The sequence below is a fragment of the Trichosurus vulpecula genome, chromosome 1, assembly GCF_011100635.1.
Source record: "Trichosurus vulpecula isolate mTriVul1 chromosome 1, mTriVul1.pri, whole genome shotgun sequence".
Lineage (NCBI taxonomy): Eukaryota > Metazoa > Chordata > Mammalia > Diprotodontia > Phalangeridae > Trichosurus > Trichosurus vulpecula.
This window is the reverse complement of record NC_050573.1, coordinates 542,769,815-542,794,711: the sequence shown is the minus strand read 5'-3', so window position 1 is coordinate 542,794,711 and position 24,897 is coordinate 542,769,815. Positions and strand designations below refer to the sequence as shown.

The 24,897-nt window shown below is 39.5% G+C and overlaps 1 protein-coding gene across 1 annotated transcript in view; it reads left to right on the top strand.

Annotated features, from left to right (window-relative positions):
• The window catches only part of TMOD1 (tropomodulin 1), a 143,115-nt gene that overhangs the window by 112,725 nt on the left and 5,493 nt on the right, over positions 1-24,897 (top strand). The window contains exons 5-9 of the mRNA XM_036741499.1: positions 1,003-1,092; positions 4,144-4,274; positions 7,023-7,130; positions 9,216-9,359; positions 17,545-17,689. Coding sequence (XP_036597394.1) covers positions 1,003-1,092; positions 4,144-4,274; positions 7,023-7,130; positions 9,216-9,359; positions 17,545-17,689 — 618 coding nt within the window. The remainder of the gene's footprint in view (positions 1-1,002; positions 1,093-4,143; positions 4,275-7,022; positions 7,131-9,215; positions 9,360-17,544; positions 17,690-24,897) is intronic.

Sequence of the window (24,897 nt, the reverse complement as noted above, 5' to 3'; positions counted from 1 at the left end):
CTTACTAGGGCACCTTCAAAGGCCGTGCTAGCGAGCCATTCCACTTACCTTTGTTGTTGCTTAGTAGTTTCAGTCACATCTTACTCTTTATGACCCCATTTGGTGTTTTCTTGGTAAAGTTACTGCAGTGGTTTGCCATCTCCTTCTCTAGCCCATTTTACAGATGAGGAAACTGAGGCAAACAGGGTTAAGTAATTAGTCCAGAGTCACACAGCTAGTAAGTGTCTGAGGCCAGATTTGAACTCAGGAAGAGTCTTCCTGACTCGAGGCCTAGCACTTTATTCACTGCACCACTTAGCTGCCTCTGACACTTGATACCAAACTGAAAAGGCTTTGAGTACAAACCCAGTAAAGGACTCTACCTATATTCTCTAAGCCCTGGCTTAGCTGGGTACAGAGGGAGGGGCTCATCACCAAAAACTTGCCGGCCAGGTGATAAAAAACTTTTTGGCCCATCAGTTCAAGAAACAAATAAGTAGATAAGCATTACTTATTCATATACATAATGTTATATATTTTATTTATTTCTATTATTATATGTTTTGTTATATAATAATATAATGTAATATAATATAATATAATATAATGTAATACTTGTATTAATAAGAATTAAGCATCTACTACACACCGGGCACTGTACTAAGTACTCAACAATTGTTATCTCATTTGATTCTCACAACAACCCGATGAGGTAGGTCATAATAGCACCTGTGACGACCCCTCCTTTATGGATGAGGAAACTGAGGCTGACAGAAGTTAAATGACTTGCCCAGGGTCAAACAAATTAGTGTCTGAGGAGGGATTTGAACTCAGTTCTTCTTGACTCAGGGCCTAGAGCTCCCCCTACTGCACCATCAAGCTGTAAACAAAATTTTATAGAAGCTTCATGTAGTTTTGATTTTCTTGGTATGTGAGCTGGCCCCAGACAGTTGTAGCTGTTACAACTTGAGAGAACTGTCACCAAGTTATTTTCCTTTTTTCTCTGCCTCTCTGTCCCTATAGCTATTCTTGGCATGCATACTCTGATGAGCAACCAGCAGTACTATGAGGCTCTTGGAAGCAGCTCCATAGTAAATAAAGAAGGCCTAAACAGTAAGTATAATTTTAAAGTGTTTAGCTCTATAACATCTTTTGTTAAAATACAGTTTAGTGACTTGTTACTGATAGGATATGAATAGCTTCATTATTTTTTTTACATTTAATTTTTATTTTTTTCTCAATTACACAGAAGCAAAAATTCATTAATATTTTTAATGTGACTTCCATCACTGGGAAAACAAAGAAAGTCATGGTGCTTTCTACTTTAGACATGAAGGTGTTGTAACATATAAAGCAGCCAAAGGTTGAGCATATAGTTCTCAGTCCTAGGTTTCCAAGTAGGCTTGGATCTGCTGCTTCTTCGTCTAACATAAGAATGTAGAAGTGGCCAAATAATGGGGCATGAGTTGGAAAGTGTGGGAAGAAACCCACCTTTCCTTGGTGTTTCCCTGTAATAGTGGGAGAAAATTTTGGCTGTCACTGGCTATGTCTTATTATTTATGCGACTCTAGAGGTAGAATGGAATCAAATGGCCAGACCCATGCATCTTTCCCTGGCTGTTCACATCAATCTTGAGGTTGATACTCCGTCACCCTATTTAGGAAAATACACAAAAAAGAAGAGGCAGCTAAGGGCTCTGAAATGCAGTCTTAGGCTTGCTGAGGTAGGCATGCGCTTTAGCTTCCATGTGCTCATGGCTGCATTAGCTGCTGAGATGGAAAGAAAGGTGAGCTGACCTTCCCTCACTCCTAATGGGAATTTCCAGTTACATAATGTTGGAGGGCTGAAGAAAGCAAACCACAGGAGGAACTATAAATCCTACCTTCTGCAAGAAGTTTTTTTCTGGTTCTCTCCTCTCCAACAAATTTAAGTGCCTTCCCTCCGTATATATTTTGTATGTATACAGTTGTTTGAACATTGACTCCTTCATTAGAATGGGAGCCTCAAGGATGAGGGCAGGAACTGTTTTTGTCTTTCTTTGTATCCCAGTGCTTAGCATAACGCCCAACATAGTAAGCACTTAATAAACGACTTCTTAAAGGTCCACTGAGTCATCGACATTTTTTTGCTCAATAGCAAAGAAATTGCTTTGTCGTCCCTGAAGAGCCCAAGCCCTGAGCTAGCACACAAGGCCAGATGGACTCAGGCAGGGCAGCTTTGCATATCCTCTGTTTAACCTATGGTTCACACAGTATCCGTGTGTCTAGGAAAATGTAACTCCTTGGACCTTTGAAGCAATTCAAACAATTCAAACAAAAAAGACTATGTAAAACAATACTAAAAATATGAGGGTCAAAGAATAGATTATAGCAAATAATGATAATAATAAATAAAAACTGCAAATAATTTTACTAAAGAAAATGACTACAATGTGGAAACATAGCAAATCAATACTTAAGGGGAAATCTCTAAAGACTTTCATTGACAAAAGAGAATAAGAAGGAATCAATCAATTGGGCATGAAGCTAAGAGATAATAGAAGGATAACAAATCAAAAATATAAATTCTGAAAATTACAGAGTTAATGGGCCTGAAGCCCTTGGGTGCTCTTAGTGGGGACTCAGCACAAATCAACCCAATTTCTGATCAATGGGGCTGAAGGCTGAAGGCAGTCTGAATGGGCACATTCTAGGAAAGTTGGAAATCAGAATGGGATCAGATAATTAAAGCCTGAAACCAGTCATATTTTGACACCTGGAAGAGAAATATGGAACAGGATGGATAAGATAGCAGAATCCAACAGTGTGTCGCTTATAAGAAACACATTTGAAGTACAAAGAGTCACACAGAGTTAAAATAAGAACTAGAGCAGAATTTATCATGACTCAGGAAATTTTAGAAAGTAGAGGTGGTAATCATGATCTCAGACGAGGCAACATTAAAAAAATATATGGTTCAAAGAGATATGGTTCAAGGAAAAAACATTATGTTCTAAAGCACCAAAGAAAATTAAATAATATCCATACTTAATATATGTGCATATCCTTTCACCCAGAGGTGCCATTACTAATCACCAAAGAAAGAGCCTATGTGTACAGAACTGTGTATAGCAGAATTTTTTTGTCGTAGCAAAGAATTGGAAACAAAGAGGATTCCAATCAATTAAGGCATAGCCAAACAAAATGTACTATATTAGTAATAATAGCTAATATTTATATGGTGCTTTCTAAATGTTATTTCATTTGATCCTCACAGCACCCGTGGTAGATAGATGCTTTCATTGTCATCATTTCATAGATAAAGAAATTGAGGCAGACAGAGATTGAGAGATTTGCCAAGGGTCTCAGCCAATTATTTAAGTGTGTTGAGCCAAAATTAAATTGAGATCTTCCTGGTTCCAGATCTAGTGCTTGCTCCACTGGGCCACCTAGGTGATGTACTAATGTGATGGACTATTAATGACTGGTGAGAAATAAATATGAGGGTTCAAAGAAACATGGGAAGATTTGTGTGAATGTATGTAGACTGAACTGAGCAGAACCAGGAAGAGACTTACATCATCATCATCATCATGAAAGGAAAACAACTTTTATCAGTGAAGCCACCAATCAGACCTACAGAAGAAGACTGATGACAAAACATGTTTTACCGCCTCTTGGCAGAGAGATGGTAGACTGAAGAAGCAGAAAGAGACATAGATTTAGAAAAATAACAAAAGGGTCAATCTGTTTTGCTTAGTTATAGTTATTAGCTACAAGGATTCATTTGGGAAGGGGGAGGGAGCTGGTGGGCAATGAGAGTAATGAGAGAGAAAAAGAAACGCAGTAGTGACATGTTTTAAAATACAGAGACGAGAGCAAAAGGACAGTTCAAGAGCGGAGCAGAGACAAGGAAGACAGTTGTGTTAGTAGCAGGTTAAACTTAAAATAGACTTGAAACCGCCTTAAAAAGTCCACAGTTTCATATACTATCCTCTTTTGTTTTCTGATAATTGAAATGTTTGTTTGTTGATGCTCTTTATGTTTACAATAAAAAAGAAACTTTAATGTCTTAATGTTTAATATTGTGTTAATTTTAAAAAAACTCTTAAATGGATATGGTCTTAAGAAAAACTTTTTTCCCTTTTCTTCAAAATGACATTTCCCTTTTTGTTGAATACAATAGGTGTTATTAAACCAACACAATATAAACCAGTTCCTGATGAAGAACCAAATTCAACAGATATAGAGGAAACCCTGGAACGAATAAAGAATAATGATGCCAAACTCGAAGAAGTCAACCTCAATAATATCCGGGTATTTATTTCTCCTTTTAATTTCAGGTGGGGACTAGGGAAAAAAAGTCATTTAAATGTATGCCTTCCCAGAGGAAATGATCAGGATGTAATTGAACAGAACAGTAAGGGCTTATTTCAAAAGTCTATATTTCAATCTTGGGAAGAAGTAACAACTGTTTGCTTAATCAGCATTCAGTTTATTCAAGAAGGTTTTATGCCATAAACCCAATATGAAGAAACTGAAGCTCTGCTGTGGATTAACATCAGATGCAGTGTGTACCACTGACAAAACTGACTCTTGACCTGGAAACCCACCACATTATTTAAAATATGAGAGCTATAGGAGATAAAAACCAAGTACTGTAGGTAGCATTTCCTTGCATTGGGAATTTCAAATACTATGGTGGCTAACTTTTAAAAACAGTGCCAATTAATTTGAAAAAATCCTGTTGTATAAATTTACTCACCAGCTGTTGCTTAAAGTCATCACTACTTATCTGATTTTGACCTTCATGGTCAATCAGCTCTCATTCTACCTTATCTTGCAATTCTAATAACGAAGCTGCATAAATTACAAAGATGCTGAGAGGAGCATTCAGAACCAGACATCATTATTTGGTCCATATTTATGGGAGGAAATGGATAAGAGTTGCCCAGGCTGGGAAGGCATGAATGGGTTGTGTCCTGCCTCAAAGAGAGACTTTGCCAACATCACTGAGATTATGGTTCAGTCCACTAGGATACTGGAACTTAAGTTTAACTCTACGTTGCCTTTTTTTTCCCCTTCTTGAGCCTCGAATTTCTAGTTTTACATGGAAATTGGGATCAGGGAGGGAACCCTAGAGCTACAGTGAACCACACATACATGTGGTTCTGCCCCTGCCGGCCTTGCTGACTTACTCCTCTCTGAGTTGATGGAATTCATTCTGGGCTGATGCCTGACAGTTCTCTTTTCTCCTTTCCTTCCTTTCCCCTTTTGTGTGGTTACCAACAATGGTAAACAACTATATTGGAAATGTCAGGCTCTGTGATGGTCTGAATTCTCTTTTATTCACTGTACCTGGCCCCCATTGAAGAATTAGAATTGTATTCTTAGGCAAGAGAGAGCCTTAAAAAATTTTAGTCCTATCTAGTGACCTTGAATTGTTAGCACTGTAAGAGATGGGTGCTATGAGCATAGTCACAAAGGAAAATTTCATGAGTCATACAGAGCTGGAAATATGTAACCTCTTGCCAGAGGTTGTTGGGCAGCTGATGGTACAGTGCTTAGAGCACTGGGTCTAGAGTCAGGAAGACCTGAGTTCAAATCAGGCCTCAGAAACTTACTAGCTCTGTGACCCTAGGCAAGTCACTTAAGTGCCATTTGCCTCAGTTTCTGCATCAGTAAAATCAGAATATTAATAGAACTTATGTCCCAGGGTTATTATGATAATCAAATGAGATACTTGTAAAAAGTACTTGGCACATAGCAAGCCCTATATAAATGTTTGTTGTTGTTGCTGAGTCGTTTTAGTCGTGTCCAACTCTTTGTAGGTCCCATTTGGGGTTTTCTTGGCAAAGATATTGGAGTGGACTGTCATTTCCTTCTCCAGCTCATTTTACAGATGAGGAACTGAAGCAGACAGGGTTAAGTGACTTGCCCAATGTCACACAGATAGTAAGTGTCTGAGGCTGGATTTGAACCCAGCTCTTTCTGAGTCCAGGCCTGGTGCTTTATCCACTAAGCACCTAGCTGCATATAATCTTTAGCTATTAGCTATTGCCAGATCAATTTAATCAATCTATAAGCATCCATAAGGGTCTACTATATGCCAGGCATTGTACCAGGTGTTAGGGACATAAATAAAATGAATAAAATCAACCCTATTCACAAGGAACTTATATATTAAAGGGAAAGGCAAGACATATAAATATAAGAAGAATTATAAATTGAATAAATGTGAATCCCACATTTCACCTTTTCCAGGTTATTAATGTACACATGGTGCTGAAATAAGTGCATTAATAGGCAGCTAAGGAGAAATTTCAACCCTATAATATCGCTATGCACTCTCTCCCCTGGTTTTTAATTCCCTGAGTTCCATGTATTTGAGAGAGTCTCTTGGGTCAGTTAGGTGGTTAAGAGGATAGAGTGCTGGAAGACCATAATTCAAATCTGACCTTAGACCAGGGGTGGGGGACCTGCGGCCTTGAGGCCACATGTGGCCTTCTAGGTCTTCAAGTTCGGCCCTTTCACTGAATCCAAACTTTGCAGAACAAATCCCCTTAACAAAAGGATTTGTTCTGTAAAATTTGAAATCAGTCAAAAGGCCCCACCCAAGGACCTAGAAGGCCACATGTGGCCTTGAGGCTGCAGGTTCCCCACCCCGCCTTAGGCACTTACTAGCTGTGTGACCCTAGGCAAGTCACTTAAACTAGTTTGCCTCAGTTTCCTCATCTGTAAAATAAGCTGGAGAAGGAAATGGCAAACCACTCTATTATCTCTGCCAAGAAAACCCCAATGGGATCATGAAGAGTCAGACACAACTGAAATGACTGAATAACAAATTTTCCGCCAAAGGTTCTGACCAAATTTCACTGTCTTTGACAAGGCTGCTAGCCTGTTGAAAGGAAGGTCCTATTTGTTTGGGGAGAAGAGGATAGTTATTCTATATATCATAGTCCTTGTATATCTATAACGTGCTGGTTGAGTACTCTCCAGAATATCTACTTAACAGTCTCTGCTCTACCCAAGCTTCCAATATATCTCCTGGTTTTCTCTCCACAGAACATTCCCATACCGACTCTAAAGGCATATGCAGAAGCACTGAAGGAAAATACCTACGTGAAGAAATTCAGCATCGTAGGAACGAGAAGTAATGATCCTGTCGCATATGTAGGTACCATTAGGCTGTTAACTAACGAGCAGAAATGCTTAGGTCAGTTTTACGACTCATTTACCAGACCTTGATTGACTTCAAGATGTTGAAAAAGGTGTTGAATCATTCTGGGGAGTAGGAAGGGAGCCTTTGGTCCAGCTTCAGCTTGTCCTGGTGATATACCTTGGCTGCAGCCTTAGGAGATAGAGATAGGACTGATGTCTTATAATATCTCTTTGGGGGCATAATCAGTAACTAATCTCTCAGGGCAGCTAAGTGGCACAGCGGATGGAGTGCTGGACCTCGGAGTCAGGAAGAACTGAATTCAAATCCGGCCTCAGATCCTTACTGACTGTGGGACCCTGGACAAGCCTATCTAGTTCAGTTTGCTCATCTGTAAAACGAGTGTCATGATAGCACCTCCATTTCAGGGAAAGGGTGCAGATCAAATGAGATAATGTTTGAAAAGCATCTTACAAATTGTATTACTGGAATAGTAATCTAGGAATCCACCCCCAAATAATTATGAGGGACAGACCCAACAATCACTGTATCTAACGGAGGTATGCTGGAATTATAAAAGTAATTGACACAAGAACTTTGGTTGTGGGCCCTTTAAGATGGTTTGTAGAGCCACTTGTTAAGGAAATTGTAAAGGGATTCTTGTTTTTGGTTCAGGTTGAACTAGATGGCCTCCAGGACCGCTTCCAGCTCTGACATCCAATGATTCTGAATTGCCCAGATAATGGAGGGAAAAGTGGGTTGGGGGATGTGCATTCTCTAAACTGGGTGGCTGTGCTAACATTAACCATCAGATACATTGTATATTTCCTCTTTGAGGGGTATAGGCCTGGCTGGTTCCTAGAAAAACACTAGAATTTTAGTGATAAAATATTTTCTTTCTTTTTTAAAATAATTTTTTTTAGTTTTCAACATTCACTTTCATAAGATTTTGAGTTCCAAAAATTTCCCCTTCCTTCTCCTCCTCCTCCCACCCCAAGACAGCATGCAATCTGATATAGGCTATAGATGTACAATCATATTAAACATATTTCCAACTTAGTCATATTGTGAAAGAAGAATCAGAATAAAAGGGAAAAACCATGAGAAGAAAAGAGAGAAAATAGTATGCTTTGATCTGCATTCAGAGTCTGGATGTGGATAGTATTTTCCATCGCAAGTGTTCTGTAATTGTCTTAGATGATTGTATTGCTGAGAAGAGCTAAGTCTATCACAGCTGGTGTGATGAAATATTCACTGGTGGGTTAATCTTGCTTTTAGTTACTACTCTTCTTAAAGAAGGATAGCAAGCAAATATAACCAATCTTATCTTCAAAGTGAGCACCCAATTCTGCCAGCACTGACAGAGCTAGAGAGCTGTTTGTCCTGCACAGGGCATGCCAATTTGGGGGAACCTGCCATTTCAAACAGTGGGAAATGGTTGATTTCGACTCATGCTTGTCATTTATGAAGGTTTATATTTTCTGCTTAAGAATTTCTTACCCAATGAAACTTTGCTTCAGCCAGTTACTAATTATTTTATCTCCCTGGAGCCTACTGATTATCATCTCAGTAACTAACTGAATGCTCTGACTGTGACCTAGGTTTTTACTACCCCTAGTCAGCAGCTTTGCTTTCTTCCCTGATGCCTCAACCAGTGAAAAACGGTGGGGGGGGGGGGGAACATGTGTTCCCCACTCTCATTTCTTCTCTATTAAAAATAAAATAAAATCAGTAAAGTAGTTAACAAGTATTTATTAAACACTACATGGCAGGCATTGTGCTGAGATAAGACCATAAAGAAAAACAAATAAAAGCACTCCCCTTCTTTCCCCCCAATATGCAGCATAGGAAAATTCTTCTGTGAAATTCATCTCATCTGGAATGTGGACGGGACAAGGGTTAAGAGAAATTAGGCTTTACGTAGGTATTTTAGACTCTGTTCCTCAGCATGTTTATGCTATGGTGCCATACTATTTGCAAAATGTGCAAAATTTATTCATATTCAAATCTAATTTTTAGGATTCCTGAGAGAAGTTTTCAGATCTTTCTAAAGTAATGGATGTGGCTTAGTGTACATCATTTCTCTTTTCTGATTGAAGGCACTAGCTGAAATGCTAAAGGTGAATCCTGTATTGAAGAGCCTTAATGTGGAATCAAACTTTATTTCTGGATCTGGTATCTTGTCCCTGGTAGAAGCCCTTCAGCATAATACTTCATTGATGGAACTGAAAATTGACAACCAGGTAAGATGAGCCTCAGCTCTTCTCTTCTGAATTTTAGAACTAGTTGGGACCTTAGAAACTGAGACCCATGGAGTTAAATGACTTCCTACAATTCTATAGCTGGCTAGTTACTTAGAAGACAGATTTCCCTTTTTTGGATCTTTCCCAGTTCAGCCCAACTATTCCCCTTCCCTTCTGTGCCTTTTTTTGGTGTTATATTCCTGTGAGTTGCTGGATGAAATATTAATCTCTGGTTATCTATATTTCTATCTGTCTATCCATTCACTCATTTATTTGCTTGCTTATTTCTATATTTAGGTTTGAACCAAAGCTTTCATTGAAATAGGGAACTTCTGGTATGGGAACTCTTTTCATCAATGCATACAGGCAAACCTTTCGCAATTTAGAGACTTTGAGTGTTCCTTAAAGACAGGGAAAGATAAAATGACTCGTCCGTTGTTCCATAGCTAGTAAGTATGAGAAGCACCCCAGACTTCTTTACTCCACGAGTGGTCTTCTACCCCATATGCCAGGCTGCCTCTCAGGTTATTTTCTTGAATGCTTTAATTCTAGGATAACATTTAGTCTGACCTGTTTTGCTCTTGTCAATCTGTTTTTCCTTTACTCTTTTGTTTTTCACACTCCTTAGAAGGTATTGATTATACCTTCACTCTCAAATATGGTTCTTTTTTACCCTAAGCAACTTCTTCTTTATTCATAAAGCTCTTAGCATAGTGCCTGGCACATAGTAGGTGCTATATAAATGTTAGCTATCATCATTATTATTATTATTATTATTCTTTGTGGTTGGGGAATTTATTTTTTCATCAGTGCCAAGAGGTCTTTTATCTTCATTATCCTTCAAAGAGGCAACTATACAGTCTAATTCCTCTGCTATATCATTCTGTCAATCATTCTTCTGCCTCTAACCTTCCCCTCTGTTCTGAGCTATTCTTTCAGAGGCATGAGTAGGAGAACAGATGGAAGGAAGAATGTGTCAGAATTCACTAGCAGTTGTAGGAATGGGAATTGGGATTGTGCAGAACACATGTACCCAAAGAGGTGTCTGCAGAGAGTGTCGCATCCACATGGAGTTAGGTGAAACTTGATATCCAGTGCAGAAGGTCAGGTCTGAAGAGGAGCAAAGCTTATGAAAAGAAGGACTGATTAAAGCACATGGTAGTATGTGTCTTATAGCCAGCCGATCTCCTTGTTAGAGATTCACACCAGTTTTGCATTGGCCCAGAAGCTCAGGACCCTTCTTCATCATTTTGTTGAGCTGTGGGTCAAGTACCTTGATTGACGGCCAATCTTATCTTTTTCTTTTCTTTATTGTTCCATGATGCATGGAATTATAGGAATTATAGAAATGGTGACCACATAAGTTTTCCATTACATTGGAGTATAGTGAAAATAACCTGGTAAGGAAAACTTAATAGATTAAATATATGTAAATTTATTATGACCTTGCCTACCCTCCTGCCTGTCTCTTTCCAGCCCTCCCTCTCCCTCCTTCCTTCCTTTCTTTGTTCTTAACACAGAAAACACGTGAGGAATCTTACCCTTACAAGAGTGTGCTCTGTCCAGAGAAATGTAAATTTTGGTCACTTATACTTCCCAAGATATCTTGGACTTTGGGGGCTGAATTTTTTTTCTTCCCTACTTATTTATTCTATCATTCCTTCCCCCACCCTAAACACTGGGACAATTAACTCTTTTGTCTCATGTAGTTTTCATTTATGATTTCTTGAAATATAGCTCTGGAAAAACCAGGTTTTGATAAAGCCCATTGGGATTCAAATGGAGCTACTTTACTATGCCTTTAAACTTAAATCACTCTGGTTCTTACTGATTGGACAATACTAAGTCTCTGCACAAGCCTCACTTGCTTTTTGTTTGGGTTTGATGGCTCAGAGTGAGTACAAATAGCAATTATTTCTGTTCTGGCCAGAAACTGAGGGTCTTCCCCAACCAGACTGAATCTTTTGTGAAGGCAAACTAGGCCATCTTTTGCCTCAGTTTTTACCTAGCCTTTAATCACTGAAGGGATGTTGCCTCAGATAGATTGAGAGCTTAGCTTACAAAGGTTAAGGTCCCCCACTCCTTTTGGGGCTATCTCCAGTCATCTTGACCTATGTCTCGCCACTAGACTCTTATGACTCTGGAGGAGAGAATGGGGCTGATGACTTTGCACAGGTCTGACTCACTTAAATCCAATTCACTTGCAAGTCAAGATGTCACCGTGCTGATGTCATTGGGGACAAGCAACAACATAGAAAACAGTGTGCCAATCAAAAGACTCTATAGCGCACCTCCAGAAAAAACCTATGCTACAAGTTCCTAAACACATAGTCATTAAGTTTAATAATCCCAATAAACTGCAGGAGGGAATCTAATAATGTATTTCAAAGAGCAATGGAGCCCAAGATGTAACCCAAGGTTACCTAGACTGCAAACCTGAGCAGAACCATGAAAAAATGGGCAGTCAATAAAAAGAGGCATTTGAAACATTCCTATACTATCTCTAATGACTGGTCGTTCAGACCCTACTTGGCGACCTGCAGCGATGGGGGAATCATATTGCCTCCAAAGGCGGCCTATGATAATTTTTTTCCTTCCATGGAGCTTAAACCTGTAACAGCAAGCACCCTGGCATACCTAGGATGGCCTGCTAGCACAAGTTCTTTGATCTGCTTTTCTAAAGGAAAGGCAACTTTTAAAGGGGTCAACAATCTTACTTTAATTACAGATAAGTAGAAAATACAAGCAGAGAAATTAGTACAGAGATTCAACAGACAGGGCTCCAACTGTCTGAACAAAGTAATACAACCGCCTACATACATCACCAGATTGGGGGAGCACAACCATCTGAGTAGTGGGGGGTTCTTAACAAATGGCTACTCAGAGTCCCATCCAGGGAATCAAAAGGTCCTTCTCATGAGCAAGCTCCCAAAGCAAAATCTCACCTCAGAATATATATACACTCTTGGCTAATTAGCTGAGAGCCCAAAGGCATCACAACCCTTGTGACTCAGTGCCTAATTAGCTTAGTACTAAAAGGTGTGAAAGCCTTCCTACAAGCAAGCCTCCCCTAAGCAAGCTTTCCCTTAGGCAAGTTCCCCCCCAATGGGCTCTGTGTGACTCAGTATGTATCATAGCTGTGATTGAGCACATATGGTCACATAGGCCTACTAATAGATGGGGAAGATCTTCTTATTCCATTAACATTACAAACCTACATTTCTGCAACATCCTTCTTTCATTTTTAGTTAATTCCTCTTCCAAATGATTGTTTCAACAATCTGGCTAGCAGCTTCTGTGGGGATGTAAGATCCACCAACAGCCAGCACCCAGAAAGCTGCCAGCACGCTGCAAAAGCACAGGTTCTTTTGATCTGATTTAATAAGGAAAGCAAGGTTAAAGGGGTTGACAAGCTTACTTTAATTCGGCACACAAATATCATTCACTTAGTTCAGGGGGAAAAAGCCAGCACCCTGAAATTCAGAACCAAATACAAAGTACAAACATCAACAGACAGACCTTGTCTGATTTAAATCCCAATACATAGTTACCAGAGTTTAACAAAGTCTCAGCATCCAGGTTACAAGCTGGAGGTCCCTTAGCTATAGCTGCCCAGAGTCTCTGCATCGCAAGTGAGAGCCCCTTAAACAAATTACAAACAGACAGACCCAATACAATTCATAGTTAGTTACCAACATCTAGGTTCAGCTCAGGAGCTCAGAACAAGGGCTGGCCCAGAGTCACACGCACTACCACTGCTGTGGGAAAAAGCTCCCAAGATGAGAAAGCCAACCCCTGGTTTTATACCTTTTTCAGTGTCAGGGGTGAGTCACACATGTGTGACCTAGAATCGTCACAAAGAGGCAACTTAAACCCATGTGGTCTAAAGGCCTCTGCTCTCCCAAACATGTAAACTAGGCCCTCCCTGGAGTTAGCCCCACCTTGGGCCCCACCTTAGTTGCCAATCCACACCCACTAAGGTTTTACACCTAATAGGGGTTTGGGCCTGGGGCTTAGCCCCTAGTAAGGCTCAATGAAATACACTGAATTACTGAAAGGGAACAAAAGCCAAACTCTTCCAGGGCACTTGGTTGAACTAAGTGCTAAGGAGCCCATTTTGCTTACCAACACAATGATATACTTTTAAATACTTGGAGAGTTTCTTTTAATCTAGGCAAAGCAGTCATAGGTTCTTCATCTTACTGTCAAAAATATGGACTCAAGGCCATTCAGAATTAGGGTTGCTCTCTTCTAGATAAGTACCTGCTTGTCAATGCTCTTCCCCAAAGTGGTACCTATAGTGAACCATGGTACTCTAGATATAGTCTGACCAGGGCATAGTACAGTGGGACTGTGGAAACCTTGCCTCTCTTAATGTAACCCATGCTACCATGTAGCTTCCAAGCTACACTTTTGATACTTGAGTTTGCAGTCTATTAAAACCCCACTATTCTGCACCCCCCACAAGTTGTTGCTTACCAAACTTCCTACATTTTGTAGTTGTAAAGTTAATTTACCTGGAACCTCACGTAGTGTATTCATCCTTATTTGGCCCATTGTTTTGGGCTGTCAAGCTCATTTTGGATCCTGATTGGCATAAAACACATTGTTTATCTCTTCCAGCTCCCTCATTTACAGGTTTCATAATCATACCATGAATGCTTTAATTCAAGTCATCGATAAAATTATTAAATAGCACAGGGCCAAGGACAGATCATGAGAGACCTCTTTTCAGCAAATATTCTTTGTTGTTTACTTAGTGAATTCAGTGAGTTGTACCTCTTCTCAGTTTACCTAACTGTACTCTATCTATCCCACATCTCTCTATTTTGTTCATGAGAGTAGCATAAGAGATTTTGCTCAATGCCTGCTGAACTCAAGATAAACTGGATCCAAAGCATTCTTGGTACAATAACCCTGCCAAAAATCGAAATCTGGTTCGTCTGATAGGATCTATTGTTGATAAAGCCAGGCTGACTCTTAATGATCCCCACTTTCATTTCAAGATGCTTATAAGTTACTCCTTTAATAATTTATTCTTGAATTTTGCCAGGAATCCAAGTTAAGGCCACTTGCCTATGGTTTGAAACCAAACTTTTTTTATGTCCTGCTGTACTTTTGTACATGATTCAATACAACAAACATTTATTAAGTGACTTCTATGTGCCAGGCACTGTGTTTGTATCCTATGACTATAAAAACAAAAAATAAAGTAGTTCCTTATATTCCGTTAGTATTTGCACACACACAGATATATAAACAAAGAAAATTGTAGGATAGAAAGTGTACTAACAACAGGGTGGGAAGAGATCAATCAAGGAAGATTTCACAAAGGAGGTTGCTTCTAGAGGCAATGGGGAGCCTTTGGAGATTTTTGGGCAGGGGAATGATAGGCAGATTTGTACCTAAAGAATACTTTTTTGGAAACAGTGTGAATGATGCATTAGAAAGGCACAGTCTGGAAGTGGGGAGACCAATTAGGAAGCTATTTAGTAATATGGGGAAAAGGTGATGAGAGCCTTTCACTGCGATTTTGGCCCTGTAAGAGGCTAAATAGAAAAGAACAGTATGCATGTAAACCAAGGTGCAGATAGACAAGACCTGTCAAGTGATTGGCTATGGAAGCCAGGAAGAAAGAAGAGTCATGGACAACTCCAAGGTTTTGAACATGGATGACTGAAAAGAACAGGGATGTCTTCAACATAAATAGGAAACTTTGTTGAAGGAAGGAGTTCAGGGCAGGGAGAATAGGATGCAAAATTGGTTCCATTTTGGAAATGTTGAGTTTGTGAGGCTGATAGGATATCTAGAGCCAACAGGCAGTTGGAATTTAGGATGTGGAATTCATGAGCAAAATTAGGGTGGGAACTATAGATCTTTGAGTCATCTGCAGATAATGAATCCATGGGAGATAGTGAGGTCACTGAAAGAGTTTGTAGAGAGAGAAGAGAGGCAAGGACCTTGGGGGTGGGGGACACTCATGCTCAAGGGCCTTGGGGGGACACCCAGGCTCAAGGGACAACAGGTGATTGGGGTTAGAAATAGATGATGACTTAGCAAACAAAACTGAGAAGGATCAGAAAAGTAGGAAAAGAACCAGGAGAGGATAGTGTCAAGGAAGCTAAAGGAGAAAATTTCTAGGAGGAGGCAGTAGATGATGACAACATCAAACTCTACAGAGGGACAATGTAGGATGTGTACCAAGAGAGGATTGTCCCAAATAGCAATCCTATTCCTTCTTTCATCCTCCTCTCTTTTTCATTTAGATTAAAAAACACTTTTTTGTTGTCCTTAGCATTCATTCCTGGCTTTTTTGTTGTTCAATCATTCAGTTGTGTCCAACTCTTTGAGATCCCATGGACCATAGCAGGCCAGGCCCTTCTATCCTCCGCTATCCTAGAAATCTGTCCAAATTCTTGTTCTTTGTTTCCATGACACTGTCTATCCATCTCATCCTCTACTATCCCCTTTTCCTTTTGCCTTCAATCTTTCCCAAAATCAGGGTCTTTCCCAATGAGTCATTTTCTCATCATGTGGCCAAAGATCACTGGCTTAACTCAATCTTATTTTGAGCACTTCTGACACTCCTTCTATGGACAATGTAATGCTTTTGTATTCATATTCCATTATCTGGTCTTGTTTTCACCTTTTATACATGTGTTTAAAAAAAATCTTTCACTTTGCAAAGTGAAAAAAATGACTATACTGAGACCCCAGGTGGATCTGAGGGGTGACATACTAATCCAATTTCTTATCTGGAGGTTTGAAAAAGAAGAGGGTATGAAAAAGAGCTCCATTCTTTGTTTTTTTCTTCCTTGGTATATCACATGGGTAGATAAGGTCAAGAACAAGTCATCCACATATGTCTGGATACCTGGGGGGCGAAAATATCTCTCATTGAAATTTCCAAAATTATAAAACAAACTCCAACTTTGATTCAACATATGTCAGGGAAGTCTCCAAATCAGTGAAGTATTATAGGTAAAAGCTGAACTCTATGTGCAAGTTTGTTTTAAATGTTAGGAATATATTTATTGAGTTAAATTTCTCCTTGACAAGCTTCTTCCTGAAGCAAGCTTTTTTGCTTCTTACTTGACACTCAAGCCCTAACCATTCCATCCAGGCTTCAATGTGATCATCACATGGTGGGAAAGGGGGACAATGTAGAATTTTTTTTTCATGGTCAGCTCCTCTTTTAATGTAACATTAGCTTTCCTGAACAAAACATTTCTGGGAGTGGCTGGGACATTTCTGAGATAGTGATGCAGAGAGGGGTGCCATATTTCCTAGCTAATAATGGGGCTCTCAGTCCCTTTCCAGACTAATGGGAAACATGCATTGCCTGCCAGGCCAGCACAGTCCAGTGTCTAGTTTTATGGCACATTAAAGGCTTCCATCGATCTAGCATTCTGTGGACAGGCCTTTGCTATTACAGATGCTTTGAAGGTCCTCCTCAATGCTGCCCCTAAATGGCACTAGAGAAGGTTCTAGTAAATATAAGCTTTTGTTGGTTTTCTGCCTATACCTGCAGCATCTTAACTCACAAGGAATCTAGGCAAACTCACAACACTTGAAATTAGGTCTTAACTCTCAGATTATCCATGTCAAAGGTTCTTAACCTTTTTTGTTCTTAGCCTTTTAATGGGGTAATGGACCTCATTAGTCATCTGATGTTGCTTATGGACTTCTCATAATAGTATTTTAAGTGTATAAAATAAAATACACAGGATTACAAAGGAAACCAAAGGTTAGTGAAAAAAAAGATGTAATTTTTTTTCCCTATCTACAGACCCACTGAAATCTACCCTGACCTACAGTCTTGAGAAATTTCATCAGACACCAGACCATTAGGAAAAGTAACATTCCAAAGGAACATTTTTAAATGACTTACTGACTATATTTCTGTTTATATCTAAGAAAGCCTCAAATTTCAGAGTCAGGTCAGATTTACTTGGCTCTCTTATTTTCCACTGTTCCAGTTTCTAATTGGTTCCTATGCAGCAAAAAAGCAGAACACCTAACTTCCTTTGTCTATTTTCCTCACTCACCTTTGTTGGGATAACTTTTGGCCAGTTGAAACTGTTCAGTTGAGAAAGAGGGTGCTTACAATATGGGTTGGGTCAGGGAATCAGATGGGAGATGCTTGGTTCTCACACAATTCTTGTTTTTTTCTCTTTTATCAAAGAGCCAGCCCCTGGGAAACAAGGTGGAAATGGAGATTGTGAGCATGTTGGAACAAAATACAACTCTTTTAAAATTTGGATATCACTTTACACAGCAAGGCCCTCGGCTCCGGGCTTCTAACGCCATGATGAATAATAATGACCTTGGTAAGTTGGCCAGCCCTGTTCAATATTTTGAAGCACTGGAGAAAGATGACTCTAAATTAAGAAAACATGCATAAATTTCCCTTATGCATCTAGGAGAAAGTAAGGAAGTAGCAAATAAGAGAGTTGGGACCTCGTTCTGTTGTTTCAGTTGTGTCTGACTTCACAACCCCATCCAGATTTTCTTGGCGGAGATACTGGAGTGGTTTGCCATTTCTTCTCCAGCTCACTTTACAGATGAGGGAACTGAGGCAAACAGGGTTAAGTAACTTGCCCAGGGTCATACATAGCTAGCAAGCGTCTGAGGCCAGATTTGAGCTCAGGAGGGTGAGTCTTCCTGACTCTAGCACCACCTAGCTGCCCTCTGCCAAAGACACAAAGCCAGCAACTTCAGTGAAGTTTATGTAGAAGCATAGTGGGCTTGAAGATCCCTGCCTGATTTGGGGTGATTTCATATCTCTGGTGGGCCTCAGTTTTCTCTTCTACAATAATAACTAAAAATTACGTAGTGTTGTACAAATAATAGCTAACACTTACTGTGTGCCAGGTACCTAGTGCTTTACAATTATTATCTTGTTTGATCCTCACAGCAACCCTGGGAGATAGGTACTTTTATTATCATTCCCATTTTACAGATGAGGAAACTGAGGCAAACAGGTTAAGTGACTTGCCTAGTAAGTGTCTGAGGTTAGATTTGAACTCAGGTCTTTCTGACTCCAGGTGTAGCACTCTTTGCCCTATGCCCCAGGCAGCTATGTGCAAAGTACTTGGTGTGCATTATCTAGTTTTATTAGTCCCATTTTCCAGATGAGAAACTGGAGGCTCAGAGAAATTAAGTGACTTATTCATGGTCACACAGCTAGTAAGGGTTAAAGGTGGGATTTGAACCCAAGGCTTCCTGACTTCAAGTCTAGCACCACATCTGTAGACTCTCTAGGTTGAAATCTTCTAACACAGCTGGGTGAATCAAAGATCAAAAGCTACGACGTAAAGTTTGCCTCCGCATCATCACTAGTCTGCTTTGGAAGCATTTTGTTTTGTTTTGTTTTGTTTGGGACAGGGGTAGAGGAGGATGGCACAGACCTGATGTAAAAGCTGCGAGACTTTTGACTATATTAGGTGCTAAGGAGTAGAATTAGGTCCCACGAATAGAAAACATCTGCGTGTTGAAAACTTTCACAAGTGGCAAACAGGGCTGTAGTTTGTTGACTAGTCTGTGAGTTAAACTCATCATCTTGCCAGGTCAGCTCTGAGTAGTAATGAGTGTGGAGGAGGCTAAGGTTTTGAATCTCTTAACCAAACTGCTTATCCCACGATTACTACACAGGAGGACAACACACGGGAGAGACTGTTCCCAGCCATCCTCAGAATGCAGAAGCACTAAGAACAAGAGGGCTAGATTTAGCACTTATTAAGGAAGTATTCTCTACCCTAGCTAGGTGGTGCAGTGAATAGAGCACCAGGCCTGGAGTCAGGAAAGACTCCTCTTCCTGAGTGCAACCTGGCTTTAGGCTCTTAGGAGCTGCGTGACCCTGGGTGAGTCACTTAACCCTGTTTCCCTCAGTTTCCTCATCTGTAAAGGAAATGGCAAACCACTCCAGTATCTCTGCCAAGAAAATCCCAGATGGGGTCATGAAGAGTTGGACGGTGACAGACAATAACAATAAATCTTCCCAACTCTTTGTGCTAGGTACTGTGGGGGGATATGAAGATGTAGAGAACAACAGGTCCTGAGGAACTTATCATTTTCTTAGGGAGACCTGACAAACACAAAAAATCCAACTGGTATCAATAGATTACAGATGGCAGTTTTCAAACCACATGTACAGTATTGTCTATAAAGTGTAAAGAGATGGAATAGTTGGTGCAGAATGGAATCAGTATTTATTTGAGAAGAACAGGCCTGACTGGGTTGGAAAGAGCATCATCATCATTGTCATTATCCTCCTCCTCTCATCATCATCATCATGGAGGGACAGAAATAAAGAACAGGCAAGGACTTAAAATTTGAGATTCCAAATTGGAGGGAGCTCCAGAGGTTATCTAGCCTAACATTCTCACTTTAAAGATGAGCAAACCGAAGCCCAGAGAGTGGAAGAGATTCAATGTCACACAGGTTCTGAGCAGTAGAGCTGGGTCTCAGACCAAGTCCTCTGATTCCAGATCATGGGAGAAGAGTTGGAAGAGACCACACAAGTCACTGAGTCCAACTTACAAATGGAAGGAATCTCCACCATACCCAGCAAGAGGTTGTCTAGGGCTGTTTGGCACATAGGACAACTAATAATTAATTAAGTAGGCACTTAATAAATGCTTATTTCCTTCCTTCTCAAAAGCTACAATAAAATCTAGGCAAACACATCTACAGCATTACTCTCATCTACTAGCAATAATTTTAACAAAAGGAAATGATATTAGTCTGGTTTGATTTGTTGGTTTTTTGTAATTAGCATTTCACCTTCTGGTTTTTCACCAACCATCTCTTTAATTATCCGTTCTAGAATTTTCCTGGGAATCTCAGAACCACACTCCAGGGCCCGTAGTCTGCAGGGGCTGTTCTTCCCCCTTTTTTTAGAAAATTGAGACATTTGTCCATCTCCGGGCTTGTGTGCTCTCTCTCTCTCTCTCTCTCAATATTCTTTCAGATATCACTGGATATTCAGCAATCACATAATCACATCTTCTAGTTCTTTTGGTGCTGGAGGATGTTGTTATCTGGGTCAGGTGACTTGAATTCAGCAAGGGCAGCTAGTAGTTCTTTTATTTATCTTGGGTATCAGCTCTCTGATAACCATTTACCTTCCACCATTTCCAGTGTAAAATTCATCCTCCTTGGCAGAGAAAATAGAAGTCAAAAAAGAAATGTAAAGTTTTACTTTCTCTTGGTTGCCATTTCATGGGGGTGGTTAGGTGGCACAGTGGATATCCCAGAAAACCCCAAATGGGGTCACAAAGAGTCGGACACGACTGAGCAACAACATCCACCATAAGCTAAGGTCTTGTCCTGTTCTTTGATCATCCTCCTTCTCCCAATATAGCTAACACACACACACACACACACACACACACACACACACACACACACGACCTATTTTCATTTTGTTGTTCTTATTTCTCCACGCCTCCCCACAAGTCCCACTCCTCATTCTGAACTTTAGAATTCCTGGCACTGTTTTTACAGGAGAGTACCACATTCGTGTTCATCTTCTGCTAACCTGGTCTTGCATCCATTTTCTGTAATTACTTTTTAAAATTTAAGTTGGCTGGTGAGCTCCCTGCATATCTGCATCAGTTTCTTTTGACATGTTGCATTTTTTCCTTATGGGAATTGTTTTGCTTTGTGTCTTCACAATTTTATTTTTCAGCATCTCCCATCTCTCCCACACACATCTGGATGGCTGAAATTCTGCTATATCAAACTTCTGGGCCATGTTCTTAAACTATTTCCCAAGCTACTTACTTGTTTTTTCTTAATGTTCAGATGGTCTGTAGTATGTGCCCATGATTAAATCATTTGTTTCTCCTTCCGTTGGCCTTCGCCTAAATATGATAGTACCATGACAGTAATATTCTACTTCCCCATTCTGGTTCCTCAATATACTTTATTAATATGCTACCACTCCTCCTGTCTTTTTTCCTATACTATTTCTTTTAAATATGGTATGCCCACCTAGAGCCATGGCCTAGTCATGGGTTTTATTCCACCAACCCTCAGTGATACTTGTGAAGTCAAATACTCCCCCTCCACTACCTTGTTTTTTCCCTAAACTTTGAGCTTTCAGAGACATTTGAGATGATTTTTTTGTTTATTTGTTTTGTTTTGTTTTTACTGGCTCCATTTTTAAGGACTTTGTACCGAGTATATTTCTGAGTATTTGAGTCAACATTCTTCTTCCTCCTTCATAGTTACTTTCTATATCATCTTCCTTAGGGAATATACATAAACAGACTTAGCCTCTACTATCCTTTTTAATGTAAATCCCTTTTCATTACATTTAGATTTTAGATTAGATTTGAAAGCCACCGGGCAAATACATCCTTAACTCTCCTCTATTAGCTTTACCTCATGTTAGGTCAGGAATATGTCCTTAAATTTTCAAGCTGTAGTTCAGAATTCATTGTCAAAAACAACTTTTTCACCAGCTGTCTGTTTCCCAAGTTCATTTTTCTCTTCGGAGTCCCTTTCCTTTGATGTACCACAGTGAGGAAAACAACAATATGTATTTCTATGATCTTTCCTTTCTAGCCCACCACGTCATAGCCATGGGTAATACTAGGTTCCTTTTGGTGGTTAGCAATTTGTTTATGTGAATCACCATAGATGGGAAGTTGTCATCCATTTTGATAAGTTTTGGGAGATTCTCCAAAATGTCTACCCCAGATAGACAAAAGACCTCTCTATGGTTGTTAGCAGGTAAAGAAATAAGTACCTGAGTTCCCCTGAGAAGCAAAACAACTGCCACTACTAATCTTCTCTTGTTCCTTTGACCTTTAATGATGTCTTACCCTATAGCTTCTGTGGTTCCACTGTACCATTTTCAGAAGGACAAGCTGTTTCTCCTCCTTAGAGTATATAACTAACTCCCTCTTCATGAAGAGCCTCCAATCTTCTATAGAGCTCTGGTTGTGCAGCTGTCCTTTTTCCTTCCCTTTGTGCTCTGTGTAAGACTTTTCTTTTAACCTTTCCAGCTTTTAAATTTTTTTCATTTTTGTTTTAAATAGTATTTTATTTTTTCCAATTACATGTAAAGATAATTTTTAACATTCATTTTTTAAAAATAAAATTTTGAGTTCCAAATTTCCTTCCCTCAGATGGCAAGCAATTTCATATAGGTTACATGTGTGTATATATATATATGTGTGTGTGTGTGTGTGTGTGGTGAAAGAAGAAACAGAACAAAGTTAAAAAAAACATGAAAAAAGTAAAGTGAAAATAGTTTGCTTTGATCTGCTTTCAGACTCCATCAGTTCTTTCTCTGGATGTGGATAGCACTTTTCATCATGAGGCCTTTGGAATTGTCTTGGATCATTGTATTGCTGAGAATAGTTTTGGTCAGTCACAGCTGATCATCAGTTTGTAACACTTAAACTCCCCAACATTCTGACAAAGGTCTTCAAGTTCTATACCTCAAATGTCCTCCTTTTTCTCCCCACCGAAGCCTCACTTAGGTTTTCTTTAGGAGAATGATTTTCTTCCTAATAACATGGAATGTGGAGAAGCCTTCTTGGGGTCCTACAGTAGGAACACAAATAATAGTCACTCACCAGTGGCAGAAATACAAATATTACATACTCTATGCAAGTCCCTGAACAATTTCCCTTGCTCTTTTAATACTAGTGAAATTTCCAACCTTGGTTGTTTGTGCTTTAACATTATGGATATCCTCACCTTAACCTTAACTTTATCCATCTCTCCTTAGCCCTGCACAAGCTTCTATATTTATTTCATCAATTTGGTACTCCCACTACCCCCTCTATTGATTGGCTTTACTCTCCAACTTTGGGTATTTGGGTATAGACAGCTGAGATTATGAGTTTTACTAATGGCTCTTTTCTTGGATCTTTTTTTTTTTTTTACTTACCTTATGTTGCCAATTCCCTTTCCTTTTTCTTCTAGAATCTTTCTTTGGATTGTGTTCCCTAATCCACCTGTTGGTCATCCTTACATCCTCCATTTATGTCTTCCTTAATTCTTTTTTATCCTTATTAAAATACTTCTCTTTCAACGTTGAAGTAGAATCTCAGCCTGCCCAAAAGAGAAACAGTTACTATTTGATTTCTCTCTCAAAAACTGAGCCTTAAACCCAATTCACTGTGGAGCTCATAGATTGGACAAATAGGTCCCTGCCCTCCTAGCACAGAGTGAATGTAAATACCAAATAATAACCTTTCTCTTTTGGCCACAAACCCTGAGGGTCTTCCCCTCCCAGGTTGATTTTTTTTCTTTCTTTAAAGGGGCCATCCCTTGACTAACTTCTTAAAGAGGCCGATTCACTGAATGGGCATTACCTCACTCTGAGTACATGAAAAGGCCTTAGCCTGAAAGGGACAGGGTCTCCCATTGCATCCTGGGCCATCTCCAATCATCTTGATGAATATCAGGTCACTGGACCCAGATGGCTCTGGAGGAGAAAGTGAGGCTGGTGACCTTACACCACCTTCCCTCACTCAAATCAGTCAGCTGCAAGTCATGTCATCATTTCCCTGACACACAAACAAGAATCTGGGCCAGAATTTGGGGCTGGAGATTTTTTTTAATTTCACAAAATTTTCCCCAAATTTCACAAATTTTTTTCTCCCTAAATTCAACCTCTGATCTATTTCATTAGTCCAAAGCCATCTACCAGTCATCTACACAATTTCCTTCTTTCTCTTCTTCTGCAAAACTTAGAGGTAGAAAGCTGAGGGCAATTCAGTGCTCTTTCCACTATGTCATAATTGCCGATGTGGAAACTTAATAAGGGAAACAGCATTTTGAAAACTGGGTTGTGGAACATCCCAGGGAAATACGCACAGTCCCACATAGTGGCTTCCCGTGTTTCATTGATAAAACAAAATTTTAAAAATTCCTAAATTAATAGATTTCAAATTCACAGTAACTGTCAGATGATATGGCCACACCATGGCTTTAAAATAAACATTTGTCCCATCCACTAAACTACTTAAAAATATTTTACCATAATAGAGGGGAATTCTAGGTCTGATAATCCATAAATTTCTTCCTTCAAAAGTGGAATTTAACTAGAAAATATTCATTTTATTTTCATGATGAAAACTAAAATTAGGTGTAAATGCTGGTTTAAATAAAAGGAAACGTACTTAAATCGTTTCTTTGGAAATTTATGGGACTTATTCCAATGGCTCAGCTCAGCTTGAGGGTTCCCAAATGTAGGCATGTTTATTGCTATTCTATTCAGCATGTGACCCTTGGCAAGAGAGATGAGATTGTGGAATTCAATTTTTCTGAGCCTGAAGTAGCAATAGATGTGTCACAGTAGTGAGGCTTCGCAAAACAGATTCAGAATAATAGATTTTCATGAATCAAATAGGGATATCACTAAGAATCATGATTCAAATTTATATCAGTTTTATCCCCAAACACAGCTAGTGTTTTAGAATCTATGTTGAACCCAGATCTTCTCAAGTCCAGTCCTATTTCAAAAACTGTATAGTGCACAGCAGCATCACAATTCTTGGGTTCCTGGATTCCA